The sequence below is a fragment of the Bos javanicus genome, chromosome 3, assembly GCF_032452875.1.
Source record: "Bos javanicus breed banteng chromosome 3, ARS-OSU_banteng_1.0, whole genome shotgun sequence".
NCBI lineage: Eukaryota > Metazoa > Chordata > Mammalia > Artiodactyla > Bovidae > Bos > Bos javanicus.
In genome coordinates this window covers 97,959,192-97,975,921 of record NC_083870.1, presented here as the reverse complement: position 1 = coordinate 97,975,921, position 16,730 = coordinate 97,959,192, and the positions used below count along the sequence as shown (strand labels likewise).

Here is a 16,730-nt window from a genome sequence, read left to right as displayed (position 1 = left end):
TGGGCTGTTAGATTTAGGATTCAATAAGTGACTTCTTATAACCCATGCTGCTCTGATTCTGGAGTATCATTTCCTTCATTGCTGATGAGTCATGAATAGGATAAAGACAAGACCAGGTGGCAGCACACAAAAGGGACACCTCGCCCTCATGTAGCGCCTCAACCAGGAAGCCTCACAGACTAAGATTCCACGCTCATGACAGACCTTGCTAACACAGGAAGGTCATCTAGCGTGGTTGAGACACATCTAAGTCTTAGTACCCATCAACAGGCTGGAACACACACTTGGAATGTCATTTACAGGCGATGTGATCTTGAAGAAGTCCTTTCTCTTCTCTGGCCCACATTTCTTCTTTTGTAAAATAGTAGCGCCCATGTCGTTCCTGCATTCTAGGCTCTGGTGAATGAGGGCTGGGGAAGAGCTTTGCCCATTACACGGTGCCATTCACGTGTCACTGAGAGTGTGGGTCTTTACTCCCAAAGGAAGCATGGGAAACAAGATGGATTGGTTTCTTTGGGGGGTGACAGAGGGTGTGCAAGCCCAAGTATGATCACAGGTGGGGTGGTCCCAGGTAGATGACGTGCATGAGGAGAAGGGTGTGTGATAGCCAGGGAGGAGTGTGGACATGCAAAATGACTGTGGGGTCCTTACAGAGGCAAAAAACATCCACAGCTCCAGATGGGGGCACAGAGAGAGGGATCAGCAGGCAAACCTCCCACCTATGGGCCCCAAAGAGCTACTCCTCTTCCTACAGGGCCCCCTTCCACCTATCTAGACTCCCTCCTTTGGAAAGCCGACTCCCCAGAAAATAAGCTGCTCCCCTCCCTTGGTTCCCACAGCACGTTGGGCCTCATCTCTCAGCATGCCATTCTCTGGGGAGTTGTTGCCCAGCTGTTTTTCTCATAGGACTGTTAGTTTGATGCATCTGATTTTTCTCCATAATTCCTGAATAGTATGAAGTATGGCTTGAGGATTGTTTGATGAATTAAATGAACTGTTAGTCCCATCTTTACCACCTCTACTGTCCTCAACGTCCAGGCCTGTCATTACCTTATTTTATGCCTTTTCAGCTTCTGCTTCCTGCCTTCTATGCCCTTTCCCCCAACCTGGAATGCCCCCCTCTCCTCCATTTCATCCACTTGAATTCTACATGTCCTTGGAAACCAAGTTTAAACCCCACTTCCTGCATGAAGCCTTCCTTGGGTACTCCTAAAGACTCCCAAATGTTTGCCAGCAGCAGTGGGAGAGTAATTTCTGGTGGGGTCTCACTTTTCTATTAAACAAAAGTGTTGAAGTGGACGATTCTTAGGGGATGCTTCAGTTCTACCATTTCATAACTCATACATCCAGAGCTTATGTAGGACTTACTCCCAACTAGGCCTCGGATGTGCACTGAGGATACAGGAGTGATAAAATAGATCCTTAAGGAGCAATCCATCTAGTGGTGGAGTCAGACACACAAAGATGCCATGACAATATGCTAGGGGATGTACCATGCACACATGTGTGCAAAATGCGGTTAGGGGTTCAGCAGAGAGAAGGAGCTCCATCTCCAGTGGAGAACAAGGACCAAGAAACAGAGGTGCGATATTCAGACTGGGCTTTGAAAGATAAGCTGGCATTCTCCATCTAGAGACAGACAGGGAGAACATTCCAGAAAGAGGGAAAAGGATGAACATGGAGCAATGAACTTACTTAATTGGGGGTATAAAGTTGTAGAAAGCAGGTAGGGGGAGACGGTGCTCACAGGGAAAGGTGTGTGCTAGGAAGCTGCATATGAAGTTTTCAATGAAGGCCAGGGCTTTGACCAGCAAGAGGAGGAATTGAAACGTTACTGAAGGTAATGGGGAACCATGGAGGTTTTTGAAAGAGGGCACGAGGTGCTAGGTAGCTGAGCACATTTATACGTTGCTTGGTATTGTTTCTGATCTTTGCATGTAGACATCCTTCTCCTCTGTGAATCTGGGCTCCTGATGGGCAAACATTATCTATGTTCCCCCAGCATCACGTTCAGGGCCTGCCACTTAGTGGGCTGCAGGGAGATGCAGAGCTGATGATTCCCACCCCTCCCGTGCACACAGGGACACATCCAACGCCCCCCCCCCCCCCACCCTGCCCCGGTGGAGGCAGTCCTTCACTGTCACTGAGCCCGAGCCCACCTCACACTCAGGGGCCTGCCCACGCTCTGTGCTCAGCTTCATCTCCCCACAGAGGCTCACCTGCCTTGTCTAATTTGTATCCACCTTGATGGGACATTTTGTGTCCCTGTGGTTGAGATAAGCGTGGGGTCTCAGCTCTGGTCATCGCTGCCATGTCCCTGAGCCTGCACTCTCAGGCCCACAGCTTGTCCCTCTCCCAGGGACGCTGACAGGCTCCTACCAGCACATGGGTGGAAACTGACACAGTATAATTATCCATCGAGATGAGAGAAAACAAAGATTAATTCTGAGTCAAAACATGTAATTTGCCTTTGAAACTAGAACTGCTCTTTCATGTATGTTATTCAATGCTTGGGTGGAAAATAATACAAAAATGGGGACATAGTCAAGTCCCAAATCAGAGCTGTGTATCCTCCTGAGATTTGTGTTTTCAAGAGTTGCTGACAAATTGAGAACTAGGTGATATTCAAAGTTTGATGAGGGAGAGGTGTGGGGATTCGAGAGGGTGTTTATTCTATTCTTCTTAGGTGAAGGGTGGGTGCCTTTACTGTGAGTCCTCAAGGCTGTGAACTCTGAGGAAGGAGTCCTTCAGCTCTTCTCTAATGAGGGTTCCAAAGCTCAGCGCAGGGCCCTGAACTCCCCTGTAACCTTTAGGCCCAGTTTCAGGGTCCTGCCTCCCCCATCTTGAAGAACTCTTCACTAACTGATGCTCAGAGCATGAGGCTGGGGATTGGGATGGGGGGGCCTGGCTACCTAGCCCTGCCTGTGGCCAGTCCTGTCCACTTCCGGGGCCTTGGACGCTGTATCTGCACAATGGTGATCGTTACTCTGCGGATGTCAGTGCAACATGCAAAGCAAAGTGGGAAGGGATCAAGTTACTTTTATTTAGGCTGACAGAGGACCTGAAAGGGACAATCCCCAAATTAACTTGTAAATGAGATTCTATGAATTCTTTCGAGTTTATAAAAGTGAAGTCGCTCAGTCATGTCTGACTCTTTGCGACCCCAGGGACTGTAGTCTGCCAGGCTCCTCCATCCGTGGGAGTTTCTGAGCAAGAATACTGGAGTGGGTTGCCATTTCCTTCTCCAGGGGATCTTCCCAACCCAGGGATCGAATCTTGGTCTCCTCCACTGCAGGAAGACTCTTTTCTGTCTGAGCCACCAGGTAAGCTGCCAAATGCGCCTTCTAAAGGCTAACCCACCAGGATGGGGGTGAACAACTGAGACAGAGCATGAGTTTATAAAACTTTAAATTTTTAAGAACTCAACCCAGCAAGAATGATTTCTAAGGATGAACTGAGCACCTTCATCTAGAGGTGAGCTCCTCAATGTCAGGGTCATGCTTTAATCATTTATTCGTTCAAGCCTCCCCTTCCCCACTAGGGACTTGGCATAAAGTGTTGTTTTCCTAAGTGAATGAACGAAAGGATATATACATGCATCCATGCTCCATACAGCCTAGGCACTGTGGGAGAACAGAGAAGAAAAGACATGCTTCTTCTAAAGGCTAATCCACCAGGATGGGGGTGAACAACTGAGCTAGAGTACATTGTGGTGTAGACTCCTCGTGGAGCTGGGGCTCAGAGAGGAGGGACTCCCAACTGGATGGGATGTGGGTTCTGAGAGATCAGCCAGCCCATCTAGATAAATCCAGGGACTTGCCCTAGGCTGTGATGAGCTGTCTGGAAATCTGGGCCTGTAGCACAGAAGCCCCAGGAGATGGAAACATTCATTGAGCACCTCCTGGCTGCCGGGCACCGGACCATGCTTGTATCTAATCTTTAAAACCACCCTTAGAGGTTGCTGTTATTACCCTCACTTTAGGAAGGCAGGAAGAGGTTTTACAAAGCCAAGAAATCTGTCTCACATCTCACGAGCTTGAGACAATTTGAACCTACACTGAGAGTGAGAAAGGCTTCCTGCTGGAGGTAGAGCTTAGCTGGACCTCAGTCCAGATTTGGAATAATAAACACCTAGGATCAAATCCTGCCTCTACAAAATGTCTTTGACCTCAGGCAATTTTCTTTACCTTTCTGAGCTTCCTTTTCCTCATTTGTAATATGAGGAAGAAATTATCTATGAGGAATGAATAAGACCATGTACAAAAAGTACTTGGCTTAGAAAAGAACAGTGATTAACACTGTTTTTGTTAATAACAGATTAAGGAGGAAGGTGCATCAGTACAAAGGTCCTGAGACAGCAAAGCATTTGGCCAAGGTCATGGGCAAGGTCAGTGGGAAGATTTGGTCTGGCAGGAACCTTTTAAGTTGATACCATTAAGTCCTTCAAGGAGGTTGGATCACTAGGCAAGTAGGAGATGAGTTCAAGGCATAGGGTAAGGCTGGCACATCCCAGATGCCACTGGGTGTCTCTGCCCAAGTGCTCACTGGGCTCATAGCCAGCAGGCATGGGAATGTCCAGCGCTTAGGAAGGACACTCATCACCTGACCTTCTCTCTTCACCAGCCCAAAAAGCTGACCACAGCAGAGGACCTGAGGGGAAGCTTCTCAGGAGTGTGTCCTCTAAGCACTGAGCCTTTGCATCTTGACAGCAGGGGACTATCATATGTACAGGGTACATACGTGCCTGGCACTGTGCAGGGTTCTCTAACATCTCTTAATAGTCTTATAAGTGAGAATCACTGTCCCCACTTTACAGATGAAGAAATTGAAGAATCAGAGGTCTTATGAGCTCCAGTGACGCAGGAATCCTAGAGGTTGAGCTGTCAGATGGAATAGCACATGGATATACCCAGACCAGCTTGAAATAGTGGCTGGACTCAGCCTCCCAGCAACTCCCAGTCCTGTGGGTTCCCATGTTAGATCCAGAAATGTGACCACCACTTCACTGTCTCACCCCATAATGATACCCACAGGAAACTGTGCTGTGAAGCTCTTCGGACCCTGCAGTCTCGGTGGCAGGGCTGGGATCATCTTTCCCATGCTACCCAGGGCCAGACAGAGGCTAAAGGAAGCTGCCCCTGAACAACAAGCCAGTTAAGCAGGACACAAGCTCTGCTCAGCACTTACCGCAGCCTCGGCATGGGGATCGCCACTTTCTCGACCATGGGGTTCAGCCGGTAATAATCCAAAAATGTTCTCGCCACATTCCGCCCCAGCTTCATATCTGGAAGGGGTGGGGGGTGTTAAGGAGCAACTCTGGACTAGTAAGAAAAATGACAACAGTAACAAAACAGTGTCAGCCCTCACTCTTCTATGTGCTGCATGTACTGTCTTTTTGATTTTCACAAATCCTTAAATATCAGATACTATTATTTTCCTTCTTTTCCAGGTGAGAAAATTGAGATGCAGAGAAGTTCAATAATGTGCTCAAGGTCATAAAGCCTGGGAGGAGTCTTACTCTGAAGCCTGTGTTCAGAGATTTTAGAACCTACTGCATCCTTTTGGGAATCACTGGGCTTCCATGGTCTGCAAATCAGGTGGCTCAGGGGGAGGCAGATAAGCAAGACCCAAGGGCAAGAGACCTTTTGTTATATAGAGACCAGGGCCTGCTTGACCTTCAGGGACTAGGCATCTACCTTGGTAACCTTGTGGGCAATGATAAAACTTTCTCACCCTAAATAGTATCCCTGGTCCGCCTTGAAGTCTACCAGTAATTAATCCTTAGGGTAAGCACTTGTATCCTGTTAAATACAAACTCCCCAGGGAAGGGGAAAGGGTCAGTTCCATATTGACCAGTAACACTTTAGTATAAATTAGCACAACAGTCATCTATTCAACAACATGGAACATAGGCTCTGTGCGCTATAGTTCGTATCTCTGAACCTTCACATGAGCTATTTCCTCTGCCTCACTTTTCTACAGCTAATTTGTAACCATCGGCTTTCCAATTAGGTGATGTCTCTTTAGTAAGGCACAATGCTCTTCTCTCAGGTCTCTGACTGGTGCTCTTTCCCTCTGCTCCTGTGGCTTCTGAACTGACTTCATACAAAGCACTTATCTTTTATCTCATGTCCCCCAGCTCTGAACATCCAGACCATCGCCAACTCTTACCCAGGGGAACTTCTTTGTCTTCAGTTGGTCCAGCCTGGACCACCTGGCCTGGTCCAGCCAGTTGGTCCAGGCCTTACAGGGCCAACACACCTTCTCAGCCTCCAGACACCTCCATTTAGTCATCCCCTGCTGTCTTCCTAGAAAAGGCCAGCATCATCTTTTCCTTGAATCGCTGTCATCCTGTCCTAATGGCCTCCCAGCCATGAGGCTGCCTGCTTCTGCTCCATTTTCTATAAAGTTGCCGGTGGGGTGGGGTGAAAGGGTGGCTGTTCTAAAGCAGAGATCTGCCCACGTCATCCAACTGAGAGAAACCCTTCAGTGGCACCCAGTTGCTTTTAAAATTCAAATTTGGAACTTGATTTACTGGGTCCTTTGTAATTGGGTCTCAGTTTTATGCTTGCTGCCTCCTGCCTTCCACCCCTCAGCCCTTACATTCCAGTGATACTGAGCTTCTTTCACCTCCAGGCCTTTGTCCATTCCACTCCATCTTCCCAGACCACTCTCCCCTTTGCCCACAGGCCTGACAGGGCCAACACACCTTCTCAGCCTCCAGACACCTCCATTTAGTCATCACTTCACTGGAACCATCTCGGCCACTACTCCATCCGGGGTCATGGAGTGGGCCAGCATATGTGAAACAGTCAAGCAAATTCTCACCCCTCACTTCAGGGTGTCTCCAGGCTGGGTTCGGACACAGCCCTGGACATGAACACCATGAACACCAGCCTTTATGGAGCACTTGCTATGTGCCTGGTACTGCACTGACCCTTTACTAGCACGTCATTTTAAACAACCCAGGGAGGAAGGCATTCCTACCTCCCTTTTGCTTTTGGAAGTTAAGAAACCTGTCCAAAGCTAAAAAACTGCCAATGGTAGACTTGAGACTCCAATCTGGGACTTTCTGATTCCAGAGCCGTGAACTTCCCTCCACTCTGGGCTGTTGCCCAGCTGGAAGGCACCTTTTCTGTCAAGGGCTGAGGCTCCCAGGCCAGTGCCTGGTGGGAGAAGGGAAAACACCAGATGAGTTGTTTACAACAGTGAGATCTGCGGCTGCCACCTGCTTTCTTCCTCTGCTTGTGACCGCTCTTCTCTGTCCCCTTCGTTAAAAAGTTCACAACTTGAAAAGCCCTGGTGTTGGGCATAGGCTTTCTGACCAGCAGACCCCAGAGGCAGTCTCACTGCCAGGGCCTGCAGCAGTTCAGTCAGGCTCTAGTTGGCTTGAGGAAACTGAATCACCACTATGTGCATCGACAGTAAGAGCTACAGGAGCGCAGAGGAAGGGAGAGGTCCCCGCGGACCAGGCTGAAAGGCTGTAGCAGAAGTTTTGGAATCGAAAATTCCAAATTTGAATTTGAATTTGCATCTAATTCGAATCCTGGCTTGGCCACATGCTGTGTGTGGCAGATGGCACTTCCCAAAGATGTCTGCACAATGCCTTCCATCTCACCTGCCATCCTGTGGTGTGATCTTGACATTCCTTCCACTGGGAGGTGGAGTCTGTATCCTCTCTCTTTGAGCCCTGGTGGGCTTATAACTTACTTGCTACCTAAGGACTGGCAGGAGTGACACTGTGGGACTTCTGAGAGGTCAGAAAAGCAGGTGTAACTCACTTTGCCTGCTGTAATGCCCCAGCTGGGGTTCTGAGCCTCCAGCAAGCAGTCTGACTGCCCTGAGGCCATCCTGCTCTGAGGAATCCCAAAACCAGCTCACAGAGGGTCTGCAGGCAGAGGCCCTGAGACTTTGGGGAAAGGCTACGTCAGAGAAAGACTCCTGGCCAGCCCACAGCCCCTCCAGCACTCTCCCACTCCAGCTCCAGTCAGTATCTCATGGCTACTGCATCAAAGATGCCAAGCCAGACCCACTCAGCCTAACCCTTCCTAAATTTCTTACCCACAGAAAACAAGAGAGAATAACTATGGTTTTAAATATTAACTTTGGGGAAATTCGTTACGTAGCAGAGGGGAGCAAGAACACCGTGTGACCTTGCAGAAGTTCTCCCATCTCCCTGAACCTTCTTTTCTCACCTGTAAAACATGAATAACAATGGCTGCCTTGCAGGGTTGTGGTGGTGAGATAAGCAACCAGCCCATGGATGCTGACTAAGTAAGTGCATGAATGTGGCCAGAGGGAAGCCTGAACCCTTCCTCCAGACCTGCAGTGACAGCCAGACTCACTCAGCCCCGGAGCAACCCTAGGAGATCTCCCTGTAGGTCAATTCTCCTGAGCTCTACAAGACAGAGGAGTTGGGCTGTTGCAGTCAAATGCCCCACTGTGAGCTGCTGATCATTTCAGACAAGCTCTGTTTAAAAGACAGTGTTTTAAAGGTGGGAATTGTCTGAGACAACCCTTTTTCTTTCCAACAATATTACATATTCCCTAAGCCCTGAGAGCCTCGCTCCAGTTATTTACTGCACTGGCCCTGCTGGAGCCAAGAAATGGGACGTGGGTGGGAGGAGGGAAGAGATTGATTGAACATTTTCAATTAAAACAGGCTGTCTTTGAACAAAGATTTAAGATCCAGGCAAGGAGAAAGCAATAACTCTCTTGGCTGGAACCTTCTCCAATCTATTGCAGAATTAAGAGAGAAAAAAAAATTGGGGTGAAAACTCCCAACTCTTCACTGCCAACAAAAGCCTCAGAATGGCCTATAAGTTCAAAATGTCATGCTCCTCAGATTCTTCTGTCGCTCCTGATGGGTTTCTAGCCAAGGGCAGGAGCAGACAGCAGGGGGGATCAGGACCCTGGAGTCAGAGAAACAGGAGTTGGCTGGACTTGTCCGAAAATCAGACTGACTAGGTGACTTTAAAGGGTGGGTGTCAATAGCTCCAGTACACGGTGGGACCCTTTAACAAATAATGAGGGTTGGCTTATTCACATTCATTTGTTTATTCATTCATTCTAATTTGGGGGTTCTTCCCAGGTATGTACTGCCATGAAAAAGGGCTGAGACTAGGTTAGATAAAGAGGAATTAGATGCAGTCTAGGAGAAGGCAGTGGCACCCTACTCCAGTACTCTTGCCTGGAAAATCCCATGGACGGAGGAGCCTGGTAGGCTGTAGTCCATGGGGTCTCGAAGAGTAGGACACGACTGAGCGACTTCACTTTCACTTTTCATTTTCCTGCATTGGAGAAGGAAATGGAAACCCACTCCAGTGTTGTTGCCTGGAGAATCCCAGGGATGGGGGAGCCTGGTGGGCTGCCGTCTATGGGGTCGCACAGAGTCGGACACGACTGAAGTGACTTAGCAGTAGCAGAAGAGGCAAAGACTCTGATGCTGGGAAAGACTGAGGGCAAGAGGAGAAGTGGGTGGAAGAGGATGAGATGGCTGGATGATATCACTGATTCAGTGGACATGAGTCTGAACAAACTCCAGGAGATAGTGAAGGACAGGGAAGCCTGGCATGCTGCAGTTCATGGGGTGGCAAAGAGTCGGACATGGCTTAGTGACTGAGCAACAGCAAGAAGACGATACTAACATATCCCAAATAGCTGCATTAATGAACAGGCTGTTGCATTGTCACCTTCACAAAAGCAACTACCACTTTTTCCCGGCACACCCTGCGCACCGTGCAGTGTGGTTATTTACTATTGACAATCCCCATCACATCCCTGCGAGGCCAAAGCATAATTTGACACATATTTTACAGGAAACTGAAGAAAGGAGAGTCTGCATAATTGACCCAGAGTTTCGTGGCTAGAAAGTGATAGAAGTGGCATATGAACCTGAGTGTCTTTTTAACACCATGCATGTTTTCTCCTTTCATGAGTGTGGTCATAAATTCAAACACAAATTCTGCAGGCATATGGCAGATTTAATTCCAAGTGGAGGAATTGTGCAAGTCTTCAAGGAAGTGGACTATAACAAAGATTTGAAGGACAAAGACAAATCTGAAATGGGGAGGAAGAGATAAATGAGCATCAGTACAAGTGGGGAGTGTGGCTGTGGTCCATGATTCTGTGCCAGAACTAAGACAGAGAAGGGTCCGCAGGCCCTTAGTGTAGAGGGGAGGTAGGCTGGCGACAGATTAGTGAAGGCTCTGAAGGTAAAATTATGGAATTTAAACTTCTGTTCTGTTGGTAATAAAAACCAGAGTGTATCTATCATTGTATCCATCATCTGTTCACTCAACCTATGCTTGTTGATCACCTACTATATTCAACTTCTCTAGAAGGCATGGGATATACTTTGCTTAAAAACAAACAAAAAACAACCAACCAAGATGACAATTCTTAAATCTATAAGCAGAAACAGTAACAAAAGAATAAAAAAATCCTAAATAAATACATAGTTGTGATTTTAATAGTGCTAGGAAGAAAATGCAGAGTCTATAACTGAGGGCAATGTGGGTGCTGCCTTAGAGAGGAGGTGTGGGCAGGCTTCTGCAAACTGAGAGTGGGCAGTGGGTAAGCGTCTGTGAAGGAGGAACGGTGGGTGGGAGAGAGGGGCTGAAAGAGGGCTGTGGAGAGGCAGGCAGGGGCTAGATACTGTGGCGCCTTATTCTGGGTCACCTGAAGGAATCTGGATTTTCTAAGTGAATGGGAAGAGTCTAAGTGAATGAAGAATTTTAGGCAGGAAAATGAGATGATCTGATTTATAATTTTAAAAGGTCATTGTTTTGCTAAAAAATAAGAAAGCAAGAGTGGGAGCAAGCACTTTAGCCAGGTGACTACCGTGATGGACCAAGGGAAAGAGGGGACCCTGGAACAGGACAAAGACAGTAGAGATAGAAGATGCGTCCTTGGGGGAAGAACTAGCAGGACCTGCTGACAGATTGGACGTGGAGCCTGAAAGAGAAGATGGAATGAAGGGTGGTAGCTGGGTAGATGGTGATGCTGGGCTCTGGAATGTGAAAGACTGAGGGAAGAAAAAGACTCAGGGGAGAGGTTAGGAGTTCAACCTGACTTCAAGATGCTTATGAGACATTGGGAACCCTGATCCTGAGTCAGCAATACGAAAAGGTCAGATAATGGAAGTGGTTTCTGAACCATCAGCTCTTTAGGATTACTCATGCCTAATGCTTACAGCCTGAGTGGTCTGTCCCCTGCTGCTCACTCTCCACCCTCTCACCCCTGGCTCTCAGAAGGCATCCAAGGTCCCTGGGAGAATGGCAGTGACTGAAGGACCCTTTGTCCTCATGTCTCAGGGGCTTGGATCTGTAGCATTGAATGAGCCCCTAAATGGGAATCAAGAGACCAATCTGGTTTCAACCAGTAACTTGTCATGGGATCGTAGCCATTTCCTTTCTCTAGGCTTTACTTTGCTGTGGGTAACATGTATGCTGTCTCAAGTTCTTTCCAGGGTTAAGAAAATATATTCAAGCAATTCTCAACACCATAAGCTTTTGAAAAACCCCGTCCTCATTCTTTCACTCAACAAATATTTATCGAGAAGCTACCTACTCTGTGCCAAGTGAGTTTTAGGTGCTTGGCACAGCAAACAAAATTGACCAAGATCCACGTCTTCATCAGACTTACACTCTAGGTACTGGGGACAAACTGCGAATCTAGTACATTCGTACGTTATCCAGATGCCAGAGAGTGGTGAGTGCCATGAAGTGAAGATAAGCAAAGGGCAAGGGGATGCTGGGAGAAAGGCGGCAGATCATGGCAGAAAGCAGAGTGGGCAGAGAAGCCCTCTTTGGTGAAGTGGGGCTTCAGTGGGCTTGGAGGGGGTGGGGGAGCTGGACAGCATGGGGAATGAGTGACCTTCCTTGTCTGAACAGGACCTCTGACCAGTCACTTCCTAACTGGGCTCCTGCTAAGTCCAGCCCAATCCCACCACTGGGGATAACAGTCAACCTTGGGCATGGGTTCTCCCTGGTAGGATTCAGGAACATCTCCTTATTGTCATGTGGCAGTTTCCTGGCTGATTAAAGGTCCTCCCACCTCCCAAGGCAAAGCCAGAGGGGACGCCTCTCACATCCTCCCACCTGACCTGTGACCTCCCTTTCCTGGCCTGCTCCTTCCCAGACCCTCATCTCTGAAGTTGGCTCCATACTCCTCTCTCCCTGAAGCACGTCCAGAACCACCAGTGAGCACTTGTAGCCTCCCTGCCCTGTTCTGCAGGGAGCTAAGGAGCAGCCCCACGCAACAAATAACATATTTTGCTTCTTCTCTCCCCACAGTTGTGTACTGCAGGGAGATCTGATTGCTATCCCCATTTTGCAGATGAAAAATCAGAAGGAACATGTCCATTGAGGCTCATGAGATACTAGCACAAAGAGGACTGAAGCTCATTCATTCACTTCTTCATTCATTTACCCAGATATTCATTAAATGCCTTCTATGTGCCAGACACAATTCTAGAACCTATATTACAACGGCAAGAAAAACAGATACAGTCCCTGTCCTCATGAAGGTCTTTTTTTTGCCATCATCCAGCCTCCAAATATGAAAATGGAACTCCTACCTGCTCCCTGCTGGGAAGCCCCCACCTAGAATTCTTTCTCTGGTCATACTCCCACCCACGCCAGCAACAGATGATCGTCATTAAGGGGACTGATTAATTCTGCAGAGGAGCAGGCCAAGGAAAAGTGATCCCTCTTTGGTAAGGCTGACAGCACTGCTGGAACGTTAAGAGGCAACTGTCCAGGAGCCTCTAGGTAAAGCCAGAAGAACAACGTGATATGAAGGATCTTTGGTGTCTGCCTCCCTCACCCATCCTCCCACGGCATCGGACAGGTGCACGGCTAAACAGATGAGTCTGTCTCTCAAGTGCAGTGTGAAGGCTGCAGATGTAATTGCAGAGTCCACTCCAATCACAGCCAACTCCTAAGGCACTTCCTGAGGTAAGGAGGCCGGCAGAAAAGACAAGGGAGACGCAGCGGGGTGGTGGGGGTGGCGGGAGGAAGGGACAAAGATGCAGGAAGGTACAGAGACAAATGGGTCAGGGTGGAGCAGAAAGATAAGTGAGGAGAGAAAGCTCATCAGGGGGGCTGAGAGAAAGTCAAACTTGAAAACGAGAGAAAGGACAGAGGGGCAGAGAGAGAGAGAGAAATGTAGGAAGTAGATAACAGAGTGAATCAGAGAGACAGAGAGAGAGAGAGATGCAACTGTAGACAGGGAGGGTGAGAGAGGGAGGGAACGGGAGAAAGGCAAAGGGTGAGATAGAAAGAGACAAAAGGAGAAAAGCAAGTATAAGAGGTGAAGATGGTAAGTGAGATGCAGCAAGACTGAAAAGTAGAGGCAGGAACAGAGAAAGAAAGGCAGAGAAGGACAGAGAGAAGGAAGGGAAAGACTGATGGACGGGAAGGAAGACCTCCTCTTTGGTAAGTGAGGTGCAGCTCAGAAGGGTAGGGTATATTCTGAGAGGCTCACTTCAGAGAAGAGGGTACAGGTATACACGGTGGAGAGGTGTCCAGGTCACGAAACAACGCTGGATGTTGGGAATAGCTGTGAGGCTCTATATATGTGTTTCCAATTGCCACTGTAACAAAGCACCACACACTTAGGGGCTTAAAACAAAAGAAACTCAGTGTCTCACAGTTTGGAGGCCAGGAGACTGAAATCCATTTCAATGGGCCACACTCCCTCTTGAGGCTCTAGGGGAGAAATGGTTCTGGCCTCTCCTGGTGGTGGCTGCCGGCATTCCTTAGCTTGTGACCACATCATTCCAGTCTCTATGATCACATCTCCCTCTGCCTTCCTCTTAAAAGGATATATGTGATTGCATATAGGGCCCACCCAGATAACCCAGGACCATCTCCTACCCCAAGATCCTTAACAATGACATCTGCAGAGATCCTGTTTCTACATAAGGTAACATTTATATCTCTAGGTTCCAGGGTTTGGTATCTGGACCATTTGGGTTGGGGGTGGGGGGTGGATTTGCATGCTCCCTGGGTTCATCTGATTGGCAAGAGCTGAGGATGAAGACTCTGTCAGCGTCAGAAGTGGAACCCTGGCTCTGTGTGGGGCGCTCAACCCAACCATGTGACACTCAGCATCACTCAAAGTTGCCCAGCACCTCCCACATAAGCAGCAAGTGGATTTGTAGGATTTGGACCCAGGTAAGCCTAAGTCCAGGATCCTTTTTATCTGCATTGTTTGCGACCTCTCAAGGGCAGGGAATACTCGCACTGGACCGTGCGCTGCTTAGTTGACTTCTTAAAGTCAACTGTAAACCTGCCACCACTATCCCTTTAATTCAGATCCTTATTTCTTATCTGAACAATTGCTTCAGCCTCCTAGTCGGTCTTCCTGCCTTCAGTTTCTCCCCATTTTCATTGAGAGTGACATTCTCACAGTTGTAACCTCATCACTACCTGACTTACAACCCTAAGCTGATTCCTGTACAAGACCTAAACCCTGAAATCTGGCATTCCTGGCTTTCCATAAACTGGCCTAAGCCTTGTCTCTTGACACTGTGTCCTGTGATACCATTAAATGTGGGTTTTAGGATCTGAAAGCATTGGTTTTAATCTTGGCTGCTTGGGCAAGTTACTTACCTTCTCTGAGCATCAGTTTTCTCATCTCTGAAATGACCTACCTCACAGTACAATTGTGCTGATTAGAAATTATATACCCAAAGCACTCAGCACAAGGCTGCCATGTAGCAGCTTTAAAAATGATCATTATTTATAGGCCTGCCATTGCCAACAAAGCATAAGCTCTTTAAGGACAAGGGTGTGTCAGGTTCAAATTTGTTTCCAGAACCATTTTACACATGTTAGGCCGATTAACAGAGGCAGGGAGAAGACAAACAAAAAAGACAAGATTAAAGAAGGAGAAAAAGAAGGACAGAGAGACAGAGGGACAGAGAGATGAAAAAAGTATTTTAAAAATTCTATGTTCGGGGGCTTTCCTGGTGGTCCAGTGACTAACACTCTCAATGCAGGGGCCCAGATTTGATCCCTGGTTGGGGAACTAGATCCCACATGCCTCAACTAAGAGTTTGCACGCTGCAGAATAGAATTAGAAATATTTGTAAAGCAAAACTGATATGACATGAGGGTTGAATGTAGGGTGCTTGCGGAGGAGGCTGGACTAGGAAAGGTGTCAAAGCTAGCTCACCAGATTCATGTCTCGAAGAACAGGGTAGAGGTGTCCCTGTTACTCCTGGACAAGTTGTCTGAATGTGACCCCTAGAAGCCAGGAGCTCTGTGCTCCCCAGAGTAGCTTTCTTGGCACCCTTCTGACCTAATTTAATTTTGCTGCACAGTTGTGCTAGGCGACTTCCCTGATTGCTAAAATGAGGCTCCATTGGAATGTCTGGTTTCTGTCGTTTCCTGGTATCTACTGCTCTGTGGGGGGATGTCTTGGTTTCATGTCAGGCAAAGCTGAAGGTTTCTGACTCACAAGATGGGGAACAAGCTGGGCTTAAATGTCCCATGAGACCAACACATTTATCCAATCTTTGGGAGAGAATGTATTTTCTCTGGAACTTTTCTGCTCTCACTCTCCCACACCTCCGTTGGGCCAGCTGGCCTGTTGGTCTGCCTGGCTGCCTCCCTCCCTCCCTCTGACAAATGCTAAGCAGGATCTGCTCAGTGTCAGGCTATCAAACATGCCTGTTACACATCTCATTCAGTCCTGCTCTGTTTTAGTAACAATAAAACAACAAGTCATGCTCTATCCCATGTTCTCATCTCTCCATCGGGCAAGAGGATTTCTTAGACCAGTCATGTGCCACTTCACACTCCATGCACGGCAGACCTCCTGCCTCACTGGCTCCAGGTAACTCCTACCAATTGTTTAGCCCTCAGATCAACTGCCACTTCCTCCAGAAAGCCTCCCCTGACCTTCTGGCCATGCCAGTGCCACGGTCACACACCCTCCTGGACCTGCTGGCACTCCTTCATGGTCGACTCACATTGGCAACTCTACCTGTGTCTATGATACTGTCTCCTCTGCAGACCATTATTAAGTTCTGTGGGGATAGAGTTGCCCCTTTCCTGGCCAGCAGAGCACTGACTTCCTCTGGCCACAGTGATCGGTCAGTCATGGCATAAGCCCAGTGAGACTCAGTTCTGGGGCTTGTGAGAGAGAGAATCACCTTTAATGCAGAGAGGGTGGGCTAGGCACCAGGAGATGACATTTTGCTTCCAGAGGGAAGAGAGCCTGTAAGAGAATGGAGCCAGTGTTCAGGTGGCAGCTTGACACCAAGATGACCTTGCTTGAGTCTCTTGATCCAGGCACTCCTAAGACCAGTGTTCCTTCAGATCTTAAAATTTTCTAAGCTAAGTAACTCCCCTTTTTACTTAAGTCAGTTTGAGTTGGGTTTTTTGTCACTTGCAACGAAAGGAGTTCTGCTACTACAGGACCTTGGAGTTTACCTCATCAAACGTCCTAAACTTACAGAGGCGGAAGAGACAAAGTCACATAGACTTTTTTATACACAATCAATTTTCCAAATAAATGTATTTCCTCACTTGCTTTTATCTGTTTCCTGCTGACCAGAACAGGGGCATGTTGTCCTCCAACCCAGATAGGGTCATAGAACATTGATCTTGGTCAAAGCATGCCTAATCTTTCTCCACCAGAGAAAATTTCTTAATCCAACTCCTCAGGAACCAGTTTTATTTTCCATTACAATGTTTTTATCCTCCAGGTAGAATTGC

At 47.9% G+C, this 16,730-nt stretch overlaps 1 protein-coding gene across 4 annotated transcripts in view; it reads right to left on the bottom strand.

Annotated features, from left to right (window-relative positions):
- LOC133244620 (BEN domain-containing protein 5) overlaps positions 1-16,730 on the bottom strand; it is a 1,484,041-nt gene that overhangs the window by 13,669 nt on the left and 1,453,642 nt on the right. For all 4 annotated transcript variants that reach the window (XM_061412038.1, XM_061412039.1, XM_061412040.1 and 1 more), the window contains one exon: positions 5,188-5,284. In XM_061412038.1, the coding sequence (XP_061268022.1) occupies positions 5,188-5,284 (97 nt within the window). The remainder of the gene's footprint in view (positions 1-5,187; positions 5,285-16,730) is intronic.